Here is a 25097-nt window from a genome sequence, read left to right as displayed (position 1 = left end):
ACATGCATGTCGTCCCTTACTGTGGGTACGAGTACTGTAAGACCCACAAGTCGTCGGAAACGATTGGTCGAATCAGCGATCAGAAAAGGGGCAGGGATATAACCTTATCCTTACCTATGTATGTCAGCACTTGTGCAGCCACATACTACGAACTTTCCAATTTATGATCGTTTTCCAGACTTTTATCGTATCTGACTCTTTATTGATCATACCTGCGCTGTGTTCAATCAATGGCTCGCGTTCGTATCGTTCCTGTGTCTCCAGAATCACGAAGCTCGAGCGAGGCCTTAGATTGGCGCTTCCCTCGTGACATCGAGTCTGAAATAGCTACCTTAGCCGCATGGCGGCATGTCAAGCAGCAGCAGAGGGAACCTCTTTCTTCTGACAAGCACGATGAAGATGACCTGAGTGAGGATGAGGATCAGGGAGGGCATGAGGGTGAGGATAACGAGTCTATCGACTCACTCGCTCCACTATCTTCGACGACCATGCCAGTTGGAAGAAAGGTTTTCTTGACAGACTTGCCGAGATACTTTGCTACTCAAAAGAGCCTTCTTTGATTACAAGCGCAGCCTTAATCTACAGTGATGGAGGGGCGACCATTGTGGCGACCCGCAACTCTTCTTTGAAGAACAATACTTGGTCAGATAAGGATATCAAGATGCTCGAGGGCTTGGCCGAGCTTCTCGAGCGAGTTTCGTCTAATGGTTTGTGTCTATTTCGGAAACTTGCCTGCCGAAGAAGTGACTTTTGGTACAGACAAATTTGAGGCTCACCTTCTGCCGGCACTGCAAAAGGCCTTAGTAATATACTATAGGCAAAGAATCCAACACCACGCCAAAGCAGTCATGTCTCTCGAAAAAGATACTGGAATCAAGTTCTTGGAAGAAGACAAGTGGAGTGCGGTTACTTCCGGACAATTTAATGTCGACGAGTTTGCTGAGCATGTCGAGTATTTATCCTATAGTACTGAGTTTTACAGCAGGTTAGAGACCAATCTGGAACCCAAAAAGCTTACTCGCGTCGTGGAAGAATTAGCCCATATCAGAAGGCCATGCAATATGCAATTGCTTTCTTGCGTGTCGCTCAGCAATGTTCTGGTTTTCGCAACGTCAAGATCGTCCTGCTAGAAAGTCTCCCGCCGAGGAAGGTCGATATATGGCAGTTGCCCGCGGGACAGTTCCCAGTCACACCAAAACAAGACTACAGATTCAAGGAGGAAGTCAAGAAGTCCAAGAACGTCCATGCTGAAATGATGTTGATGACTTATCTTCTTAGTTCTAGAGCCCCGGGCTCGGATGCTTTCCCATATCTTGGGATCAGCAAAAAGACCTGTCTTCTCTGTGGCCACATACTTCAGGAGATGGACTATTTCGAAACTCGGGGCAATCACGGGAAAGTCTATTCTCAATGGACGCTTCCATCTACACTACGAACTAGCATCGAAGTTGCTAATAATTTGGACAAGGCTGTTCAACGTTTGAGGGATATTCTTCTTACGAGGGACGATGTACCTTATAGGAGTGCAGAGAAAGAATCAGTGATGGCGGCTCCACTTCAGCCTAACTATGGAAAGACAGCCACACTATTCAATAGAGTGGTTCACGACCCTCGATTTCTAGCGAGGGAGGCAGAGTGGTTGTCTTTGCGTTTCAAGAAGGAAGCTGAGTATGTTGCCGAGTCTTCGCTATCAGCGCGTCGCAATGTATTTGCTACGCTAACATGAAGTAGAAACGCCTCTAGCAGTAACGAAGATTTAGTCCCCACCGATGCTCCATGGGACAATGCTAGCATGCCCATGATAAATACTGAATATCCTGAAGACGCGAAAGGCGAGAACGCTCATCCAACGGCTTGTGCTTTCTGCAATGACACTTGCAGACTTACACATTTTTGTGAAAAGTGTAGATTGACAGCCTACTGCGACCTTGATTGCTACCGTTCCGACTGGTATCGACACAAATTTTCCTGCAATTCGGGAAGGCCAATAGACGCTACAGACTACTTAGTGCTCGCTTGTCACTTGAACGAATTCCCTAAGGAAGATGATGTAGCCAAACAATATGGATTCATGTACTTTGCCTCTGGAAAAGACCGGTCGAGGCTCTTCAATCTCTACCACCGGCTCGTGATCGATTGGGGAATTGATGGAGACGAGTTGCGAAGTTCGGTAGAGGGAAACAACCTTAAGGAGATGCTCGTGTCTCGATGTTCTCAAGATCCCGTCATGCATACCGACATGCTGTGGTTAGAAAAAGAGGAAGGCTTTGGCGCTAATAGCGAAGGACCGGGACTCATCGTGCTCTTTGAAAAGGCTCGAGACGAGCTATTAAGTCCTAACGACAGAACATTGCCGCTCTTCGAACTTCAACCCCGGGAGAAGCGGGACGCTCTTATCTTTTACGCCCAGCTTCGTAATGGATTCAAGCCGGTTTTGGATGAAGACAACTGGATCTCTTTCGGCTTTTGTACGGCAGCGGACCCAGCATTAGAACAACAACTCGCTTCCGCATATGTACCACTTGTGGAGCAGTGCCCGTTTGACGATTTTTGGAAGGCCATGGTGGAGTCTAGGATCGTGGACATGTTCAGCAAGTATGGGCTTTCGGACCAAATCTCGCACATGCGCAATTTCAAGGACTTTATGGCAAGTGTGAAAGAATGTTACGCGAGCGTGTAGGAGCTTAAACGGTTTACACTCATGGACGCCTTGTCTGATCCCTTCCGAGCCGTCATGGTTGACTATGGGTTCACGAACTGCGACAACGTAGGACAGCGAATGCAACTTCAGGAGATGTACAAGGACTACTTCAGGCGAGGAGAGGACGAAATGAAACTTCACGAGGCATGCATTAATGGGAACTTGGCGACCTTCCTTACGTCGGTCTTCGGCAGCCTCGAAGTGTCCCCACATCTTCTTCGGAATCCTTATCCGTTAAAAAACTGCCCTCTAGCTGGCATGGTGGCAGAATATGTCATCGCATGCCCCGAGTCTGCACTGGACCAAATTAAGGCTCTGAAGGGTGATGACTGGCAAGACGCAATGATTTTCACCATTCCTGACTGTGAAGATGATCCTATGGTGAGACAGATTTACAACAGAGCTGCGTTCCTAGGGACGGGACTAGGCAAGCGTTCATATCCTGGAACCGATGGAAATATCATCGCCGAATTGACGATCGAGTAAAGATCTCTCGGTGACCGGACAGCTAGAAAATCAGGAGTAGTTGGAGAGTGGACTTCCCTCGCTTTTCTGCACTCCTCATTCCGAGAAGCATAACAGCAGAGAAAGTTTCGAGAGAGACAGAACATCATATCAGATTGACAGCGGTACCTAGCTTCAGAAAAACCAATAGTTCTCAGTACGTACAGAATTCCCACCTCCTTAGCCCCCACAAAGCATCGCAGCCTGCCTCCCCATCTCTCCACCACCAAGACCCCCCTCATCCCCCAAAACCTGAAACCCCATCACCATCCCACTTCCCGCATGCCACATCACATGACAATGCAACGCCCAAATGCCCTCATGATCCGCCAAGAACCGAATCACAACGTACCCCCACGGCGGCACATACACCGTATCCTTCCTCACCGGATTCATCGTATTGAACGCCCCGCCGCGCGGAGGTTTGCTTTCGAATGGGTTGTAGTAGTCCCAGCCTCCTTTGCCTTCGTATGAGGATATGAGGTGGAAATCGAAGCCGTGCTAAGGAGAATGTTAGTTGGGAAGTTTGGGGGAAAGAGGGGAGGGGAAGAGGTACCAAATGAAAAGGATGCCCCGAGTTATCGATGTTGTTTATTGTTAATTCGACCCAGACGGGCTCGGGACCAGTCCAGGGGATGAGTTGGTGTTCGTTCCAGGTTTCGCGCGGAGAAGCGAGAAGGGGGACGGCTTGGGGTTCCCAGGTGGTGTGGTTTATGAAGCCGTGGGGGCGGCTGCCAAGGCGGTTTAGGATCTCGATTGTGGTGTAGATCATGAAGAGCTTGTCGGGATCGGGTAATGGTGTGAAGAGTGGAGGACCTTTTGCTTCGCGGAGGTTGAATCGATGGGTTCCTGTTGTGTTGTTTGGGGGTTGGGGAGTTAGGGAGGCTGGGGAGACAAGGAAAGATTGCGTGGGTGTGAGGGCGAAGTTGGGTCGGAGGAAGTATCTGTTAGGGTTAGACTTCAATACACATACTAGACGTACAAATGTACTTACTCCTTGTCTAACTCAACGATAATCTTAGTATCAGTATCAACAACCGTCTCTGGCCACGACACAACCAAATCAACTCTTTCGGCAGGATACAACACTCCTACTGAGTTGACAAGTTCCGAGCTTTCCACTTGCCCACCACCATCGACTTGAATGACCTTCATTTCTACATCCGGTATGGTGAACGAGAAGCCGGTCAGAGAGCTGGAAGTACTTAGTAAGTCTGCCTATCATATGATTCGAATAGAACACTTACCCAACATTCACAAGTCGAACTCTATACCGAAGTACCTTATCCAGCAATATCCACGGCTTTTCAACCTCACTACAATCCACAGGAGAACCATGCGTAGCCATTCCACACTCAAAATAGCCGAGTCCATTAACGAGGAGAGAATCTGGACACGGCTATCCCACATAAAGTCAGTTCTCATGTTCTCCTGAGAGTGCTTAAGATCAAGGACGACAAACCTCTGTTCCCATACTCGTTCGATCCATGAAATTAGCCAAGACCTTGTCAGATGGCCAATGATACCAATCGCCCACCAAGAACAATAGTTCTTTGTCGTACTGATAAGAGACATTTTCTAGTGGCGTGGTATGGTTGTGGACTACTAGCCCTCCATACAGGCCATCTGCTCTTTGAAGTTCTGAATGCGCGTGATACCTGAACCAAGTTAGAGTTCAAAATACAAATTTAACTATCACAGTGACTTGCCAGAAAGTTCCCGCTTGCTCGTCGATCGGGACTCGGTAAGTGAAGGTTTGCCCATGCTGAATAGCACATTGCGTGATTCCAACAGGTCCATCCATATGGTTTGCGCCTGTCACCTGAGTCAGCCGCAATTCACTTATGAACGTATGATAAGTACCTCTCATATGTAAGCCATGCCAGTGAAGCGATATCCCCTCTTCCGCAAAGTTGAAGACCTCAATCTCAAGGACATCCCCAGACCGAGCCTCAATCGTAGGTCCCGGGAATTGACCTATTGATATCAGCATCTTCCTTTCCCCCAACTCGGTGAATAGGAATACCATTTATGAGAAACACATCCTTTTGAACACCATTCGGAGCTATTTTTCCTTTAGTGATATTCCACGAAAAATATTGAATAGTCGGATCACGCGACACATGATCTTCTGGACGAAGCAAGAGCCTGAGATCCCTCGTCGGCCCTACCACTGAGACAGTTTCAGGAGTAGTTGTCAAGTCTGGCGCCGGCGCTTTCGAAGCAGAAGTCCACGGAAGGTACAAGACAAACAATATCGTCACCGGTATCAACAGAAGCGTCGCTATAAAGACCAGAGAGCAAGATCTGGTTCTATGCTTGCGACTTTCTTCCTTCCAGCGCGGCGGTTCCAGTTCGCTCTCGTGTCCAAGGAGGGAGTTGGATGGAGATTCATCTGTTAGCGACATCGCAATAGAAGAGGATAATGGAAGCACGAGAGGTTCGAAATCGAATCCTGTTTCGGAATGAACTAGGTGCTGTTGGATTCTTGAATCATGTAGTTCGCTTCCATGCCGAAAGGGGGGACCACTTTAGCGAGCGACTATGAATCCCATCCCGTTCTGACCTTTACCAGTATCGCGTGCAAAAGTCGAAGATGATGTGATTGTAGAGCTCGTGTGGAACTATAGCAATAACTGCTACCATGCTATCGATTAGGGCAAATTGTTGAGCTCAAGCAAGCCTCCCGCGCAAGGTGACACCCCACTTACACACTCACAACTCAAACGGGCGTGGTACCGAGAACTCCATAATTCGTGCATCGGAGTGATATGCAACCTTTATACAAGATCCTGCACGTGTGACAGCCACCCCAAACAATTTGCTACTCATTCTTAAACCGCGATTTGAAGGTGGGGTATACGGATGCGTAGATCCGGGGTCGGATTTCTCACCTGCTTGCAAATACATAGCTCTTACTTGGACAATTTCCTTAAAAGCACACCCTATCGTAAAAAGTCCATTCATTGCAGAACCTTTAAATGTACATAAGAGGCACGTGTGACAATTGCCGCCGATAATTTGCTGCAAGACGTGCATCTAAAGAGGGGATGATCCTTCGTCCGATGCTGTGTGATAGCGTCGTCGTTGCTGACAGGGCCATTAAGCGAGTATTCAGGGGCACGCAGAGGGAGCCGAACAAGCTTTTCGGCGGGGGACCCTGTGCCTTGCAGGACTGTGAGATGCGAGGAGCTTGGAGAGCCGGTGCAATGTGGCTGCTTTAGGCACGTGTACCGAGGATTGGCGGCTTGCGGGATTGAGGAACGTTACCTTATATCGTGTACTCTGTTTAGGCTGCTTTTCTGGAAGAGGTGTAGAATGCAAAAAGGGAGTTGAGGGGACGCAGGAGTGGGGTGAGGTTGGAGGAGCGAAGCGCCACATGTTGAGATTCGGGCGATCTAGTGGCTGTAGTTGGTATATCCAAGATGATCGTATCTGAGAAGAATGGAAAGGATACGATATTCGAGGTCAAATTGTTAGAATCAGTCTGTTCAAGGTGAAAATCAGAAAAGCTTTCTCGTTATACTTTGCATGTGCCTATCTTGAGCTCTCTACTCTTTCTTTACAAGTGAAAGTATACTATAATCATTCAATTTTGAGGTACCATCTGAAGTTCGTGCTTCCTACCTTCCAGAAGCAATGCAGAAGGCGACTTGCAGACATAGTGGGGTAAACATCAATAGACCGTATGCAAGACACAAGGTTCGGCTTGCCGCATGCAGCCCACATAGCCCATCAGAGATATCTCTCGTCTTCTCGAAGCTCATCCGAATTCCGTTCCTAGGGCTCATCAATAACAAGCACGTGGAGTACCTTGGTGAATATCCTCGTTATTCCTTCCGATTGAATAATCTCGTCCACGTGTGCAACCTACATAACAGCCAACAATCATCTTTCTTTATTCGGACTCGACTCCTGCTTGCTGGGACATACATAAAGAGATCATCCTTGGTGTTAATCTTTTTTTGCACATACCAAGATTTACAGTGTCGCGCAGTGCCAAGCATAGTCCCTAGAAACTCTGTTTGGAAACTTCAGGTTCACTCTCGATGATGGCGAGATACGCTCCGTTATTGCTGGCGCTTGCCACTGCCGTGAACGGTGTTGGGCTTGGAGACGTTAATCATGTCGTTATGCTCATGATGGAGAATCGATCGTTTCAACACGTGAGCACAAAGTTCCTCTACCAACCACACCTCAAACTCTGACTATGATAGTACTTTGGTACACTGGCCGGTGTTCGAGGTTTCGCAGACCCCAATGTCCAAATCAACCCCGATGGTCGCTCTGTCTGGTACCAGTAAGTCCAACATCCCTGTCTCACCACTCCTCTCACTAACAAAATGCCCAGGAACCTCAGCGGAGTAACAACCGAAGCAGAATGGCTCCTCCCATATTGGCTCAACTACCAAGGCGGCGAGGAGAACTTCAACAAAAGCATGTGTCTCTGTGCCGGAGCAAACAACTGGATTCCCACCCAACAAGCCATGAACGGCGGATTGATGAACGCGTGGGCACAAATCGATACTCCTCAGGCTTGGGGATACTTTAAACGACAAGACCTCCCGTATCATTATGCTCTTGCTGATGCATATACTGTTGGAGATGCGTATCATGTTTGTGATTCCGTTGTTGGTGTGGGGTAGAAGTGACTGATAACGTGCACTGGCAGGCTGCGATTACTTCGAATACCGATCCGAATAGATGGTTTTGGCAGGTTCGTACTTCCGATTCCCATGTTGTGCTAAATTACCATTATCGACCAGGTCTTAACCATTTCGAAGTATCTATAGTAATGCTTACCTCTGCATATAGTCCGGAACAATCAACGTCCCAGGAGGTAAACAACCCCTCGGTTCCGGCGGTGTAATCCTCGACGACAACCAAGCCAACGGTAAGCTACCTCTTCCACCCTCAATCTCACCCAAAACTAAACCCACCAGGCTGCGTAGCAACAAACGTAGACTGCCTCCCGCTCCACTGGCCCGCCTACGCGCAATACCTTGACGAAGCAGGCGTCGACTGGCGCTCCTTCCAAAACTCGTACAACTGGGCTACCAACAGCGGTCTCTTCTATTTCGCCGCTTTCCAAGAAGCGTCTGTGAATTCTAGCTTGTATCAACGAGGCCTGGCTTTTGATGGCGATAATGCGTTGGATGCTTTTAAGGCTGCGGCTGCGAATGGGACATTGCCTACTGTTTCTTGGGTGTTTCCTCCTGGAGCGTTGCAGGAGCATCCGCCGAATACTCCGAAGGATGCTTCGTGGTTTATTAATCAGGTTGTGGGTGCGGCTATTAATGGGGCGAATTATAAGGAGACTGTTGTTTTGGTTAATTATGATGGTAAGTCGGACCTCATTATTGTCTGGAGAATGTGATGTCTGACTGTTTTGATAGAGGCTGGTGGATGGGGTGATGCTGTTTACCCTTTGGTTTCTCCAGAAGGAACCGCGGGCGAATGGTTCGAGGATCCATATGGAGAATTGGGTTATACATTCTCTGGTCCTGGTAAGTCCTCGAATCATGTTGACAAGTAAAAGCTAAGAACGTACCTAGGAATCCGTGTCCCTCTGTTCATCATCTCTCCATTTACGCGTGGTGGCAAGGTCTTCACGGAGCGTGCTGATCACTCTTCGATTCTTCAATTCCTCGGTGAGTTCCAGACATCGAAGTAGAGATCCCAAACTAATTCAAGGTATCAGAACAATTCCTTACTGCAAAGGGATACCACAACATTACCACTGAGCAGATGTCGGACTGGAGACGAGAACACATGTCTGACCTCGTCAACGCCTTTGACTTCGAAAACGTATGTCATGATTCTCCTGGCCTGAAGAACGAAAATCTAACACGAAGATTTAGCCAGACTACAGCATCCCAGACCTACCACAGCCCGACTACCCCATCACCAACTCAGAAGGTGAAATCATCGGCATGTACTCCGGCTTCTGCGACGTAGAATGGACCGGCAGCTGTTCCGGCAGCGAATACGTAACCGGGATCCCCTACGGCAACCAAACCGAGGAGAACTCCCTCGTCTACGAGAACGGCTTCCGAGGCGTGCGAGGATACCTCGCCGAAGGCCACTACCTCGTCTTCGAATCCAACGGCTACGCACTTTCCAACCCAAACACTACCGCGAAACAATTCTCAACGAGTGCTACGACAGCTACTCATGATGCTATTGCGCAGCGTTGGGTGCTGCATCCTACGACTGTGGAGGGCTCGACTTTCAATATTACGAGTGCGCTTGATGGATCGTACATCTCGCAACATTCGAGCTTGTCTGTGTCTGTTACTGGTGCGGAGGTTTACAATATTACTTATATTGGAAGTAGCCAGTACATTGTGCAGAAGGAGAATGGGGATTTTTTGAATATCCAGGCTGGAGGAGCTCTTTCTTTTGATACGACGCCTGTTCCGTACAGCGTTTATAGTGTTACTTACAACTATTGATGGGTTGTGTTGGGAGAAAAGCAAGGAGTTGAGCAGCAAGCTGTGAATGGGGTAGAGATGACCTTCCTGGGTCTTTTTTAGACCACTTCGAAGTTTTGGCTCCCGAACTAGTAAGCACGAAAGCTAATTGATAATGCTTTGCTCTTGGATGGGTGGAGATCCTCAAGTTTGGAGTGAAGCAATTGCGTAGACGTGCCACATGGTTCGAAGCCTCTGTTCGTTTGATAGGATGTTGGAGAATGCAATCAAGAAGAACGATTTAGGAAGAACTTTGAATAAGATCATACAGCAAAAAAGACCAAATATAAAAAATTACAGCAAGGTGCAATAATAGAAAAACTTGGAAGTTGTCCATCTGGATTTCCACGTGATCTACACCCTTCAATCCTCACCTAGGCAACCTGGAGGTCTTTTAAAGTTTGAACAGGCCCAAGGATTAAGTCTGCACTAGCTTGACGAAATCTTGTTAATAAATCTATACAGTTCATCTTGATAAGACAGTCACTACAATCAGGATGAACTCAAGGAGAGCAAACGGAAGAAACGGGTGAAGTAGCAAGCCACTCCATAACGAGACTAGCTTAGCCTCACGTGGCGTTCCTTATCTGATACCCCTCATTTAGCGAAGCAGGCTGACACTCTTCTTGGCTCCACGACAGACATCGTCATGAACTATTTCTGACTCGCGATGAACGGGGACCAAACTGCGAGAACAGGACACGCACCATGACTGGTTTCATGTTCGAAGATTATTTCTATTCATTCTTTTAACATTTCCCTCTGGTCAGAGTAAACTTTTTTCTTTCTGTTCGACGAGGACCCCGGCAAACCCCCCACGTTTAAGCAATACAATACCAAGAAAGTATCAAGATATAAAGTATCAGAATCCAACAAAATCCCCCTTCTACAATCATGGGATCTCTCTGCTGGATTGGTCCTCGTCCCGCAACCGAGTCCTTCGAATTTGATCCATTAGGTGACGTCCTCCTGAAGCTTACCCGACGCTTCGAAAAGGACGATTTCGTCGAGTCCGACTCGGAGACCTCGAGCATCGCAGACGAAGAGGAAGAAGACCCGGACACATTTCCCGGCAGCGATAATGTATCCGCACACGACGAGGATCCCACGATAGATGTCGACAGACTGACAATCTCTGACGGAGGAGAACCTGAGATTCTTCACTTGAAGCAACCAGTGCATATGCGAGTCTCTTCCCGACATCTCATGCTCGCTTCCCCGGTATTCGCTGTCATGCTAGACAGGTACAAGTTCAAGGAAGGCACAACTCTACATGCTGAAGGCAGCGTCGACATCGAACTCCCAGACGACGACCCCGATGCCTGGGAGGTCCTGCTCAACGTCATCCACGGCCGCACCAGAAAAGTTCCACGAAAAGTCGGCTTACTCCTCCTCACCCAGATCGCGATCCTCGTCAACAAATACGAAATGCTAGACGTAGTCGAGATATTCTCCGACACCTGGATCCGCAGATGCCTGAAGAAAGGCCTACCAGAACAATACGAACGCTGCGAAGACGTCGTCATGTCCTGGCTCTTCATCGCCTGGGTCTTCGAGAAACCCAAGATCTTCAAGCCTATCACCAGAACCATGATCCACTGCGCCCCGAATGTCTTCCACCACGACCTCGATCTCGACCCTCCTATCCCCAACACTCTTCTCGGTACCCCCTCCCTCCTTCCACTCCTCACCATTTCGTTTTTTATTTTTTCCCAAGCTAACGAATATCTCACCAAACAGACGTCCTCCAAGAACGCCGCCTCGAAGCAATCGACAGCCTCCTCACAATCATCACCACCCTAACAACAACCTACACCCTCCCCACCCCCCAATGCAACCCCAGCGCACCCGACACTCTTTCCGACCCCGTCGAGCTCTCCTTCAGCTACGCCTGCGACTCGATGCTGCTCGGCTCGCTAATCAAATCCTCCGCCAAACTCGGCATCTTCCCGATCCCCGACCGCCCCTTTGCCGGCATCGCGTTCGATCGGCTGGCGGAGGGGATCCGGGATATGGATCTGAAGAGCAAGTGTGATGGGAACCTGAAGGGGTATGTGGTGCGGCATGCGTGTCACGGGGTGCGGGCGCGGATGGTGGACGAGGTGCGGTTTCTGGAGACGGGGATTTGTGGGTTGGATTTGAGGGATTTTAAGAAATTGGGGTCTGGATGAAGAATTTGGTCGAGAACATGTCTCACCTATTTAAACACGGCTATTTTGGTGGGGCCAGGTTTGAGATGCCAGCTTGGAGAACCGTTTCATATGTCCCTCAGCACAAAATACAAAGTGCAGAGAGGAACTCAAGGGTCGAGTACTAAGCAAGCTGGCCAGACACCAGAGAGTTGGGGCAATTCCACCATGGACCTGAAGCTTCTACGGAAGGGGTATATTTGTGGCGTTCCCAAACGCCAGGGACTCAGATCTACGCTTCGCTCTTCCATTGCGATGTTGATTCATGAACATTTTTTTATTTACTGCATGGAGTTAAAGCATGGTGTCCTTGGGTCGGTTAGCATCTTCGGTCAAACATTTCTCAGTAGCAGTATAGCACTAAGCAACATATAGTAATTCGCATCTCATCACATCAAACGCAAGCAAGCAACGATTGAAGTGATTACGTATTCACATTAGACCTATGTATGTATGTATATATGTACTCATCCGTCCATCTATCTATCAACCATCATCAATTCATAAAGTGACCAGTTCCCGCCGATCTAAAAACCAGCCTCAATCCCCCAACCCCCAAAAAACGCCAACCCTCTAATCCAGCCCCAAACACCCTTTACCCAACCATTTAATCTCAGCACAACATCTACCAAGTAAACATCATCAACGCCGGATTCAACGCCACCGGCAAAAAGAAATGACTAACGACCACCGTACACAACGGATAAATGGCCACGAAATCCGTGATCCGCCACTCCCACGGCAGCACCGTCGCGCCCACAATCATGATCGCCGCACTGGCGATACAGAAGACGAAGGTGAACTTGAAGCGTTTGAGCAGACGCGGGACTTCTTCGAAGAACGTTACGTTTTCGACTTCCTTGGCGGTGGCGCCCCAGGTCATGTCGATTTCGAAGAAGTGGCAGAGTAGGGCTTGAGAGACGTGCAGGGAGATGCCGCCCAGGAAGACGGTGAGGAGGAGGAGCCATTTGAAGTTTTCCCATACTAGAGAGGGGGGTTAGATTGGGTTGGGTGGGGGAAGGGGAGCGTGGACTTACGGGCTCCGAAGAGGGAGGCTTGGGAGAGGCGGTAGCGGAGGACGGCGAGGGAGATGTTGCCTAGGGCGCTGAAGACGATGACGAGCGAGAAGTAGACTTTGAAAGAGTCGAGGTAGTAGTGGTCAAGGTAGCCGTTGAACCAGCCGATTAGGAAGTAGTTTAGCAGGGTAAGAATCCATGCTGCACCGATGGCGTAGTAGGTTCCGATGTAGGCGAGGATGGTGAGCTTAGATGTGAAGCGGATGTTTGATGTGAGGAATTTTCGGAAGAGAGGGGTGAAAGGCCCGCGTGTTACCCAGAAACGGAACGGGTGGAAGAGGAGTTCGTTGCAGCCGTAAGCGTACTTTTCCCATCTGTTTAATTCGTCGTAGACGGTGAGGGAGACTCCTTCTTTGAAGCCATCACCGGTGTATGAACCAAGACGGATGATGTATCCTGCTACTTGCAATCGCAGGGACATATCGAAGTCTTCAGAAACGTGAGACTCGGACCAGAATTTCTCGTAGCCATCTTCATCGTCATAAGAAACCTGCTGCAGAGCCGACCATCGCAGAATAGCATTGTGGCCCACGAACGGAGACACGTCACCATTTGCGACTGTGTAGCAGATAGCCGTGTAAATGAGGTTGGTGAAGAAGGTGATACTGCCAACGGTTAGATGTTGTGCCAAGCAACGTCGTTCGATGTACTTACCCGTTCTCGAAAAAACTGTCGGTCACCTGCATGACACCAGAGGAGTATTGCAGGATGCCGACTTCAGGAGACTGCTCCATCTCGCTTGCCGCGTCCAATAAGCAGTCGACTGGTACTCGAGTATCCGAATCGATTAGCAAGATGTAGTCTCCCACACGGATGTTACCTTCTGCCCAAGCACGGCCTTCCTCTTCGGTCAAGACTGCTGCCAAGCATTGATCGTAAGCAGCATACTCGTCTTCCTGTGTCCATTTGTCATGGCGCTGGACCGACAAGAGCTTGTCTTCAACCTTGTTACTGACCATCAGAGCGTAGTTCATGTTGGAAGCCTTCTTGAACTTTCCACGACGCAAGAACACATTCTCTCCATCAGCTGGCTTAGGGTTGTGCTTCGGTCTCGCTACCCATCCGATGTTGTGCTCCTCATAAAAGTCTCGGCGAGCCTGGGCCTCATCTTCTGGAACCAATTGCATACCATCGTCATTAACGAAGATGTTTGCGGAACCTCCTTGTAATTCATAGGTAGAAATAGCAGCTTTTAGCGAGATAATGGTTGGCTGGATGACCGCATTCAAACCTTCCTTGTAGACTGGCATTTGAATCGTGACGTGTGGGAGAAATCCATTGCGATTGAGACGTTTAGGAGCCTTTCCAGAGTAGAATTTCGAGTTTAAGTTCAATTGACTGATAGGCCCGAAAATCTGGGCGATGTTGACAACAATGATCTGCATGAAGAATAGCGACACGAAGATCTGGCAAGGCGTAACGGCAAGTAGCGCGAGACGGATAAACTTCCCGTCGATAGCAACTTCTTGTGCGAGTTTCCCCCATCCAAGCCCTAGCGCAGCAATCAACAACGTCAATGTCAAACCAACAATGATGGGGTTGATCAACAATGTAGGTCGTTTCTCAGCAATGAGAGCGTCCTCCAAGTCTCTCGGAGAGATTGTACCATCTGGCAACTCGACCACTGAGACATTGGCGCTCTTCTTTTCGTCCACTGGTTCGAGCGAGTCTGAATCTCCCCAGATCATGTGCATAAGCGAAGTCTCGATTTGCGTGGCACGTCGAAGCAAGTTTTGCGGCTCGTCATCCCACACGACAAGGATACTCTGATCTCGGATGAATGCACCGAAATGATGCTTTTGGCAATTGTATAGGTGCGCAAGAGAAGGTAGGACTTGTAATCGCAGGCCATCACTGAGAGGGACATAATCAGCCGCATGTTTGCTCAAGAATATCCGGATGAAGCGTGTGTTGACTGTCATGGCACACTAGAGAGTTGAAGTCAGCACCGTTTTCTGTAGATGACTTGAGGATCATGACTTACTCGGACGTTCATTGCAATAACTTGTTCGAAGAACACATTGTTCCTCAGACCCGCAGGAGAACATGCGAATTCGCCTTTTGCCTTCTTCAAAATCACTCCCTCACTATTATTTTCCATAGCCCATAGCTTTTCCAACTGTTGCTGATGCAGCCAGTTAACCATAACATCGGATTTGATATCGAGGATACTTTCTCTTGGAGCATTTCGGAAGTCGCCAGATGGGTATATGGATGCTGGCCGGGAGGAGAAACGACTGCCAGCAGGCGTTTGGAAGGTAGGTGAGCCTTGAGGCGGAGTGACATTAAGTTCAATGGGGGCTGTGAGTGAAGTCTTGTTTTCTTCGACGGCAGCGGTCTTTGAGCCTTTCTTTCCCTTCTTGGCTCCTGGCTGGAGGTAGCCTTTGAGGACATTCATCTTGACGTGACCTTTCAGCAACCAGACACAGAAGGCTGTGTAGTTTTGTGGAGGAAGGAGCGAACGAAAGTGTATCAAAGTACAGAACGAGTGAAGGTGTGTGTGGAAGGTGAACCTTTGCTTAACGAATGGAAGAGTACATAGATATGGGGGACAAGAGAGAGGAAGTACCCAAAACTGTTGTCGACAGAAAAGAGGTAGTAGCTTGGCGTCCGCAGTGGGGGTACTTCTCGAAGCCGGCCACACACTTGTTTGAAAAAGTGCTCCCAAGTATCAGGAACATGGAAGCCAAGAATGCTCGAACCCAAACACTAGATAGGCAAGCTTTTCATGCATGGCCGAGTCACCGCGGCTGGAATCAGTGATGTGTGGCTCCCCTGCGAAGCTGAATCGGTGAGGACAGTAGCACACAGCGGCCAAAGGGTAGGCAGTTACCGTCATCAACAGACTTGGATGCATACGGTGAAGAAGCTCTGCGGGCTCGGAAGACGGGATACGGAGGGGACTTGGGACGGGGCCCAAGATGAAGGTCTGCTCCGTTCTGCCAGCCAGCGCTTTCGGTATCAGGTTTAGGCAAGAGGGACCAACCATTTCGTCCACACTGGGATACTTTCAGTCTGCTGGACTAAGAATGTGCTACGTCTTGCGTCCGAGCCTACCATAGGTACTAAGAAAGAGCTTTCCTTGCCATATCCATCCGCTCTTCCGCAAGAGGGCTGTTTTGGACAGAGTCTGCCTGTTTCTCTGGTGTGGTAAGCCAGGAGATACCGAAGAGCATCTGAGAGCATGGGGCTCAACATGGTAAGAAACAAGGCCCCTTGTCAAAGAGCCGGACGAACCATGACGTTTGGAGCAGGCTGCAGCTGCTGCGCCAGTACATAAATTGCTTGCAGCAGCATACCTAGTAAGACTCCCGTTCTGGGTACTGTACCTGGTTCTAGCAAGGGTCGAGTGCATACGGCGACGTCGACTAGATGTGCGTGAGACCCGTTGCTTTCAAGGTCTGATGGTTGCTCAACATACTTCTCATGCAGGTGAGTAGACCTCCTCAATGAAGCTATTGAAACTCTGTCCGTCCACACTAGCTGCGTCGTCCTCCAGACAGCGTTCTAGAAAGATACGATGTCTGCTGTGTACACTCGAGGTTTGTGGAAGAAGTTGCCGGCAATTCAGAGCGATGATCGACATGTTTCTTGTACCTGATGGGGAATCTGAGCGAACAGGGGTGATTCAGGAACAGCGTAGCATCCCGTTAGCGCATTCGGCGCTTTCGGAACGAACACTTTATTTCGACGAGCTTCTCTACTGTAGGTACTCTACTAACATAGCGTGAGGCGTATCTACCGATTCCGAAGTGAGAAATTTCTGTATTTTCTCCATACGATTAATAAAATCCCTTCTCCGTTCTGTCGATTATTCTCCGGAAAACGCTCGAAGATTTGAGTTACTTGATCTGAGTGATGTTTCCGCACAATCCGGATCCGATCTGATACAGTACTTCGATTGGGCCTCTCTTCTCAGATGGACGGTACGGGTACAGCCAGCCGCACTGCGGTCTGTGCTGCAGCAGGAACGGGGGCACAACCTGGTCATGAGGAGAGCGCTTGTGCGGAAATATATTCGTCGATTGCGAGTGCGAGAAGGACGCGGCAGCGGCGTACGTGTTCCTGACGCCAAGACGCTTCGTTTGCGCTCACGCAGACGCCCACAGCGGGTGGTGAGGCTGAAAGGCTGAGGGGTGGGAGAGACTGTCATCCGTCTGGTATGTAACGGTTATATTTGGATCAGCATATGCAAGCCAAGGTTGCACAACAGCAAGTATTGGGAAGCTCTCTCCCCAATCCCATGCTTGCAGTATGATCTTCAATACTTGATATGTCCTATCTGTAATATCAGGTTTCCAATATGATGGCGATACTTGATGAGTGGCTACCGAGAATCGACAATTCGAGATCGTATTCGAATGGTGTTTTGCCTGCCTCTTCTCTAGCCTTGCAGTAGCTGGGCGGAAATTTGTTCGCGCCATAGAGGACCGTAGTTTGCCGCTTTCCCTATCTTGGGCATTCTCAACGAAACCTTTTGAGATTTCGGGACCTAGTATATTCGGGCGATTTGAAGTAGACTGGATATGGTATAGAAAGGGACTTGTGTCGGCCAAATGGGGAAGCCAACAACGGGGGATTTCCTGTTTCTGTTCGATTACTGATACATGGCTGCAATGCACGACTTCCACGATGTGTCTGAGCCGTTTGCGGGTTCTGTATATCTCACTCTAAGAAACTTGTCGAGATACACGACAGCATCAGAATGTCTCTCTACGCCCTCCGGTGGTTTCACGGGACGGGACACGCCATGAGGTTGCTGGAGCGTTAAGACCCACCTGGCGTTTCTCGCCTTCATAATTGTGCATTAAGTTATTGGGAGGCAATGAGTCGTCGAGCCTGCGGTTGGTTGAGAAAAGCTGGAATGTAGAAGTTTGGGTGCAGAATATCCAGGAAGTATTTTCCGTGTATCAGCGATTGGACTCGGCAGTGCGGGCCGTGTCCTATTCTGGTTATCGGGTGCTTGCGGTGCGGCGATGAGATAAGAAGTCGTCGCCAGCTCCCGAGTGAACGAATTAATTAATTGAAGTTGGGACGTCTACAGTAGTCTCTCGCAATTATCGATTGCAGGCACGTCTGCAATAGCAAGGATCATATCAACCCTAATCCACCCCAAGCCCGGATGTGGCTTGAATCCAGGGGTTAAACGAGTTGAACAAAACAAAAGGCCGCTCTGGATTTGGAAGCAGGCTGCGAGTAAGAAGAGCATTTTGACGAGGTGGCTTGCCAAGGTATACATTTTTGGTGTATCTCGTATTATTACTTATCGTATTCACCTAGCACATGCAAACTCTGTCAGATGAAACCATGCCATCTGTACGCCGTACGCGTCTTTGGCGTTGTCTGAACCCCATCTGTGCATTGTTTCCACGAGTAAGTTCATCCTGAAACCTGGAACCGTTGTCAAAGCTGTCATGTTGCACATCTCTGTATATTGTAATTGTGATTGTCGCTGTCACCCTCAGCACTGGGACATCGGCTTCCCAAGTCTTTGGTTGTGATCCTTGCTCGAGATAGACGGGTAGAATTTGTCAGGACTGACGTGCTCGTGGAAGACTAGGATTCGGCATTCAACATTTTGAGCGATTATTCGAAGAGCGACGATTTTTTCCTTCAAGAACTCGCTCGAGCGTCTATCGATTGGCGTTCTTGGCGAAAGGAAAACACTCCTAGGAAGGTCGGCTTTTTCGAAAGTTCCTGGATCGTAGACGGCGTGCGGGTAGCGCTGAGCTAGGATCGTGATCTAATGAAGCCAACTCTCTCAAAAGGCTCTTGATAATGTCTGCAGCACATGCCAAGATCCGATTTCGATCTAATCCGCAGAATAAGATGCAAAGCGTGCATTGGTTGCTTTGGCAGCAAGTTTCGTGAAGCGGCTGCATTCAGCCTGCACACGTGAAGTGTTGTTGAGAATTCGACCTAATAAACCAGGGGATGCACCCAACTGTTTCCAATGCAGCAGGCAGCATACAGGCCATGGGAATGTGTATGGGATTGCCAATCGTGCTTCCGCTTCAGCATCCTGCTCGAACGCTGAACCATGCAGCTGCGCCTCGACCTCGCCACGTCGTATATGCAATTGGCCGCTCTGCCGCATTCGAAGTATAAAAAGATCAAAAGCAAGAAAGAGTATTAATGTGCAGTAGTGCAACTTGCGATCCAGATCGTAAACATCTCGCACGTCTGAAAGATGACGGGAGTGTGTTCCCAGAGTGCATCCAAGTTTCGTTGGCGAGAACAAGAGAAACTAACAATTGTTCTATTGATTGTGAAGAACAGGAAGGGAACGACTCCAGCCTCCTCTATCCCGAACAGCCCCAAGATCCCAACTCGGAAAAGAAAAAAACCGGACGAAAAATCGGACCTTCTCATTTTGGGCATTGCAAAAGGTACAAGTTTAGTGCCGGTCGAGAGAGGAAGCCGACCAGGGCACTAGTCCTCGGGGCCGACAAAATCAGTAGGTGGAGTAGCCTCAACCAGTCCACCCCTCCGGACTCATCCACCAAAATTTCTAGATCTCGGCCTTCATTCATTAACACCACTGATAGGATCGTCGACATGGAAACATCCATTTTGGTACCGAGGAGTTCAAGCTTTTTCTTCGAGATCCCACTCAGCTAGGTTCGCAGTACCGAGGAAGAGGAACCGCCGCATTATTTGCAGACCATCGAGATCTGGAACTGATCTGCCATATGAACACACCCTAGAAATCACCTCGACGCTGCAGAGAAGGCCATCACTTCGATTGAGCCTTTTCCATCTTTTCGGTGAGCTCTAAAGGAAGCTTTTGTCAATATATCAACATCGTCGAAGGCATCTTCGTCGTCTACTGCACGGCGAAAAATCTCGTCACATATGCATCTTGTGTCTTTCGAAAGGAATTTTTAAGCTCCTGGGCGTCTCTAGAGAAGCTTTCTGCGACGGTTGGAGGACTTGGTTTGGCGTCCTCAAAAACACCGTGGAGAACTTTCTCCTCCCCGCAAAATAGACCTCAGTCCAACATAGGCTCATGCAGGCTTTAGACTCCATACCCCTCTGCAACTCACCTTCAGAACTGATGGCTAACTTCAGCTTGTGAGCAGGTACCCTACCGTTCACTCCTCGTAATCAGGCATCTAAGTGCCAAGTTTCGTGACACCATTCCCGACAACAACAAGAAGCAGAACAACACTCGTCCACCTTCAAAAACGGCCATACTTGGTAAAATACAATGGACTTCTGCTGCTGGCAAGACTTTATCTGGGTCAACTTCTCTGCCATCGGAGGTCGATCACCACGAGGAGCTACATCTCCATCCTGAAGAACGCCTCGCTTGAGACTTGAGAATCTGATTCGAGTGGGACAAACGCAATGCAAGCAGCCCCGATCTAGCCAAGACATCCCTACATAGCCCATTCACCAATCTGACATTCGGATCCAGTAGCCCAGGATGGAAAAGCGACCAGATTATACCAACTCGCTGCAGACATCGTCAAGTCCCTCCAATCTCTCAAGGATCATATGTAGGTCCACTGAAGCTGAATAACCACTGCGTATCTTGCCTCAATCGCGCCTGAAATACCTTGTACACTACGAAGTATCGGAGTCTCTTTTTGATCCAGTCCTTGCAAGTAGAGCCAAATAGCAAACGCTGGCAACTCCTGGAATTTTGATCGATGGGTCTCGATTGTTGTCTCTGAAACTCTTACGTCGGAAGATATTGTCCAATTGCGCAGTTCGAGTTTTTTTTTGTGTATTTCCATCTATTCTTGAGGAATACAAAGACGGTATGAAGTACATATATACTCCTGAGAGAAGGGTTTCTTCAATACTACGCTGCGTCATAGATGCCAAAGTAGCACGTATGTGGCTTGCTGAATGGCCGAAGAGCTCCACCGAAAGCATTGACTCAAGAAACTTGCAGTTGAAATAAACTCATAATGTAACATCGAATTCTTGACCTTTCGGTTCGGTTTGTTAGGGCTGAGACACTACTCAATTGCGAGGTTCGATTGGACGAGACTTTTTCTCGCGAAGCCGTCATCTGATGCTCATACCCTTGCTATCCCATGTGGGATGGAATTGTCCCAACTAATAGTATCTCCAACATCCACTAAACATACCCGTCTCATGTCCCCCCGTATCTTGGAAGCCGAATCTGGGTCAGATGCTCAATATCAGTAAGATTGCTGAAACGTGTCCCAACTTTGAGTTCATCCAAGTTTCCATGCTTTTTTGGCCTCGCTCGAGACCCTGACAACCTTTGACAAAGAATTCCTTCGTACAGAGACTTTCCTCGGGGGGAAGATGGAGATATATGATCTCAACAAACAATCTGCTGTGTGTCTTGTACATCCATGCATGACTGCATCCGCCAGCCTGCTCGTAATAATGAGACGTAACCCCCAATCGAAATGTGGCGTCGAAAGCCTGCAGCTGATCAATAACAAAACGAAGCAGCCGCCCAAGATGTTCCAATGTGTGAAGCCTCTCGGGCCGGACTATCCCCAATTGTCCTCCATCTTCTCCGGAACATCCGCCGAGTTGTCGTTCGCGCTGGACGTTGATTTGCTCTCTGTGATTCCACGCTCCTGTAATCGGACATCAATATATACATTCTGTGACCGCACGAATTGAGGTCCGTTGGAAGGAGATAGGAGATAACATGCGAGACGAGAGTCAGTGGAGAGCGGCGGTGAAGCCAGACTTACGGAGCCGGTTATGCATGCGCTGCTCCGTCTCAGGAAAAGGACGAGCCGGTTTCCTATTCATCTCGTTAGAAACATTGAAGATCGTGTGACCTTTCTGGAGATCCTGGAGGTACTGGCAGAGTCTGACTCGGTGATTTTCGGTGGGATTGCGCTCTCTGCTATCCTACTCGCTGGACTGACTGAGTGTTACTGGACTCGGGCCCGCGACCGAAGATCAGGACCCTCGACGACCCCCAACTTCGCCAGACGGGGGTTTGATGCATGAGATTGATCAATTGCATGCGCGTCCCCACTGTGACCTGCGCCATTTATTGGATGGTTGATGGCGGCCCTGACGGCGGAACAGTGTCATGAATGAAAAGGCTTATGTCGAAGCGGTCAGAGAAAATCAGCAAGCAACAAAACTCTGTCGAAGATCGTGAGGGGAACTTCTCGAACACATTGGACAATTCTGCTGACAACGGGATCGTTCCAGTTTGAGTTTTCATCGAAGATTTCGTCTTGTTCTCGAAGAAGTTTTTTTTTTATAAGGCGAAGGCGAATAATTATCGAGAGTTACTAATTATTATCGAAGTTTCTACGTTCCTGCCTTTGAAGCTACCCCACTGTTCCCAAGCAAAAACCCCTTATCGAATTGCCTGCACCCGCCTGAGCAGAGCCTAGCGCGCCGATAAGATTCAATAATTGGGAAGCTATCAAACAGCTCCTTCGTCTTCACCGTCACCATTTTGCAACATCCTAAGGAAAGAGTGAATATCGACAGCAACTTCACTCGAGGGCAACAGCACTCTTTCTTCCCTGCTGATTTTCTCTTTAATTTTCTGCGCCTCTCGATTACACATCACTGCCACCGACATTTGAGGTCGAGAGTGCAGGAGTCATCCCGTTTGATTACATTTGGTGGCGGCCTTGTAGTGACCAAAACGGAACGCAAATCTGTCCATTGGCAACAATACACCCTTTCTGGAGCCTACATTCCTATCGTTCACGATGTCCTCTCCTCTGCGAGCCAGAACTTCCAACGAGGTTGATCCGTACAGTGCATCACATATCTATTATGGCCCAGATGCTCACACTGGCCTCAAGGGCCACAACCACTTCAGAACGCGGACCTACTCTACTGTGAGCCTCGCGCAATGTTCAATCATACCTTGCTGACCCCCTCCATAGAATCAAAGTGCTACAAAATCCATTGATCGCTCACAGCTGAAAATGCCCATTCGGCGTGGCAGTCATGGTATGTATCGTGTACCTTCCTGTTTCAGCTTACACCGATCCTAATAAGATGTCTGTGACAGATGATTACACCACGGTCCCAAACCAGTTTCTTATTCATGTCGAACGCACGATCCAGGAGTTAGAGGCACAAGAGGACACCGATGGTAATTACCAAATCACCGTCGAGGATCTGGGTCCAAAGGTAAGCTGGATCTCTGAGGTACACGAGACTCCCTTGCTAATACATACACGTGTAGGTCTTCAATCTAGGCACGGCTTCTTCAAATGGCTTCAAGAAGAGAGAACTTCGCGGAACCTACGTCCTCTCGAATCTGCTACAGGAGCTGTATCTTGCTCGAGAGTACGGCAAATCCCACATTTTCCTGGACGAAAGCCGATTGAACGAAAATCCTGTCAACAGACTTTCGCGGTTGATTAGAGAGGAGTTCTGGAAGAATCTTACAAGAGTCATTGATGGTTCCGTCATCGAAATTGCAGGCAGGGATCCCAAAGATTGGACTGAGGATCCACGCCCGCGTATCTACATCCCACATCGTTGTCCAGAGCAACTTGCCTACTATACCCAGGTCGCCATAGACAGGCCAGAGATTCGTTTGGATGTATGTTTGCTGCCAGAGAAAATCACTCCTGAATACGTTCAGGGTCTCAATGCTAAGCCTGGTCTCTTGGCTGTCGATATGGAAGAAGTCGAAGATCCAAGGACTGGCAAGAAGGTGTTGAAGGGTCGTCCGTTCGTCGTTCCAGGTGGCCGATTCAATGAGCTGTACGGTTGGGATTCATACATGGAGTCTTTGGGTCTCATTGCTAACAAGAAGGGACACCTTGCAAAATCGATGGTCCAGAACTTCGTCTTCTGCATCAAACACTATGGCAAAATACTCAATGCCACCAGATCGTACTATTTGTCACGATCTCAACCGCCATTTCTCACTGATATGATTCTGCGAGTCTACGAGGTCATCAAACATGAAGCTGGTGCGGAAGAGTTCTTGCGACAAGGTGCCTTAGCTGCCATCAAGGAGTATAATAGCGTTTGGACTGCCCACCCACGGTTGGATCCAACAACCGGTCTTAGCAGATACCGTCCAGAAGGTCTTGGCGTTCCTCCAGAGACGGAATCTTCTCATTTCGAGCATATTTTGGAACCATATGCAAGAAAGAATGGTATTACATTCCAGGACTTTGTTAAGGCTTACAACGACGGTTCAATCAAAGAGCCAGAGCTCGACGAGTATTTCCTGCATGATCGAGCTGTCCGCGAATCAGGGCATGATACTTCATACCGTTTAGAGAAGGTCTGTGCGAATCTAGCAACCATCGATCTGAATTCTCTGTTGTACAAATACGAGAAGGATCTGTCCACCATCATCCGAACTTATTTCAAGGATGGCTTAAAAATCCCAGATGATTGGCTTTCCGGAAATATGAAATCGGGCCATCTTGAGACTTCGTCAATCTGGGATAGACGCTCGAAGCACCGCAAGGCAGCCATTGACAAGTACCTTTGGAATCAAGAGAAGGGTATGTACTTCGATTACGATACTGTCAAAAAGGAGCAGTGCACATATGAGAGTTGCACTACATTCTGGGCTCTCTGGTCTGGAGTTGCATCACCAGGTCAAGCTGCTCGCCTTGTCGATACCGCCCTCCCACTTTTCGAAGAGAAGGGTGGTTTGTCATCGGGTACCGAGAAATCTCGCGGTGTTGTTGGTCTTGATCGGCCAAATAGACAATGGGACTATCCTTATGGATGGGCTCCTCAGCAGATGATGGCCTGGGGTGGTCTTCAACGATACGGATATCTTGAGGAGGTTGAACGTATCGCCTACAAGTGGCTTTTCATGATGACAAAAGCTTTTGTTGATTTCAATGGCGTTGTCGTTGAGAAGTACGACGTTACTCGCAGTGTCGACCCCCATCGAGTTGATGCCGAGTATGGAAATCAAGGTCTTGATTTTAAGGGCGTTGCCAAAGAGGGGTAAGTACTATTCTGTTCTTGCAAATTGACAAACTAACTTTGATTAGATTTGGATGGGTTAACGCCTCTTATGTTTACGGTCTCCAAATGCTGGAAGCTGGACCCACACGAGCTCTTGGCTTGCTTACTCCTTGGGAGGAGTATGCGAAATCTCGTGGCCTGCACGGCCATCCCCTGATGACTGTCCGTGAGAACTAAAGCCGTAACTCTGGATTCGATCATGAGCCACTGCCTGTCGTGATGATGG

The 25097-nt window shown here is 48.8% G+C and overlaps 7 protein-coding genes across 7 annotated transcripts; 5 read left to right on the top strand and 2 right to left on the bottom strand.

The window, feature by feature from the left end:
* Positions 1-2: 2 nt before the first annotated feature.
* LY89DRAFT_707936 (uncharacterized protein) lies at positions 3-3187 on the top strand (the record flags this gene model as incomplete). The annotated part of the gene is made up of 7 exons (XM_018217645.1): positions 3-36; positions 292-451; positions 496-707; positions 760-1022; positions 1052-1668; positions 1747-2651; positions 2730-3187. The coding sequence occupies 7 exons, from the start codon at positions 3-5 to the stop codon at positions 3185-3187; spliced, it is 2649 nt and encodes an 882-aa protein (XP_018070156.1).
* A 198-nt stretch (positions 3188-3385) lies between these two features.
* LY89DRAFT_783068 (uncharacterized protein) lies at positions 3386-5863 on the bottom strand (the record flags this gene model as incomplete). The annotated part of the gene is made up of 8 exons (XM_018222645.1): positions 5232-5863; positions 5069-5182; positions 4915-5020; positions 4668-4863; positions 4453-4604; positions 4200-4400; positions 3762-4149; positions 3386-3706 (listed from the first exon to the last, which is right to left on the bottom strand). Exons 1-8 carry the CDS (start codon positions 5611-5613, stop codon positions 3386-3388), a joined length of 1860 nt encoding a protein of 619 aa, XP_018070155.1. The 5' UTR covers positions 5614-5863.
* Positions 5864-7254: 1391 nt separating this feature from the next.
* On the top strand, positions 7255-9660 carry LY89DRAFT_707934 (putative hemolytic phospholipase C precursor; the record flags this gene model as incomplete). Its single annotated transcript, XM_018217644.1, has 10 exons — positions 7255-7371; positions 7423-7505; positions 7557-7836; positions 7878-7922; positions 8021-8099; positions 8149-8547; positions 8602-8712; positions 8761-8856; positions 8907-9013; positions 9067-9660. The coding sequence occupies 10 exons, from the start codon at positions 7255-7257 to the stop codon at positions 9658-9660; spliced, it is 1911 nt and encodes a 636-aa protein (XP_018070154.1).
* A 912-nt stretch (positions 9661-10572) lies between these two features.
* On the top strand, positions 10573-11849 carry LY89DRAFT_670340 (uncharacterized protein; the record flags this gene model as incomplete). The annotated part of the gene is made up of 2 exons (XM_018213154.1): positions 10573-11341; positions 11419-11849. 2 exons carry the CDS (start codon positions 10573-10575, stop codon positions 11847-11849), a joined length of 1200 nt encoding a protein of 399 aa, XP_018070153.1.
* A 441-nt stretch (positions 11850-12290) lies between these two features.
* On the bottom strand, positions 12291-15814 carry LY89DRAFT_647797 (uncharacterized protein). The gene is made up of 4 exons (XM_018211973.1): positions 14928-15814; positions 13598-14871; positions 12905-13548; positions 12291-12851 (listed from the first exon to the last, which is right to left on the bottom strand). The coding sequence occupies exons 1-4, from the start codon at positions 15339-15341 to the stop codon at positions 12493-12495; spliced, it is 2691 nt and encodes an 896-aa protein (XP_018070152.1). The 5' UTR covers positions 15342-15814; the 3' UTR covers positions 12291-12492.
* A 3138-nt stretch (positions 15815-18952) lies between these two features.
* On the top strand, positions 18953-20261 carry LY89DRAFT_96415 (uncharacterized protein). The gene is made up of 3 exons (XM_018223535.1): positions 18953-19400; positions 19492-19710; positions 20026-20261. The coding sequence occupies exons 1-3, from the start codon at positions 19079-19081 to the stop codon at positions 20076-20078; spliced, it is 594 nt and encodes a 197-aa protein (XP_018070151.1). The 5' UTR covers positions 18953-19078; the 3' UTR covers positions 20079-20261.
* Positions 20262-22623: 2362 nt separating this feature from the next.
* Positions 22624-25048, top strand: LY89DRAFT_586936 (neutral trehalase; the record flags this gene model as incomplete). The annotated part of the gene is made up of 5 exons (XM_018209395.1): positions 22624-22755; positions 22804-22870; positions 22932-23053; positions 23109-24850; positions 24898-25048. 5 exons carry the CDS (start codon positions 22624-22626, stop codon positions 25046-25048), a joined length of 2214 nt encoding a protein of 737 aa, XP_018070150.1.
* Between the last annotated feature and the right edge of the window lie 49 nt (positions 25049-25097).

Source organism: Mollisia scopiformis, assembly GCF_001500285.1.
Source record: "Mollisia scopiformis unplaced genomic scaffold LY89scaffold_14, whole genome shotgun sequence".
NCBI classification, from domain to species: Eukaryota; Fungi; Ascomycota; class Leotiomycetes; order Helotiales; family Mollisiaceae; genus Mollisia; species Mollisia scopiformis.
This window is presented reverse-complemented; position numbering and strand designations above follow the sequence as displayed.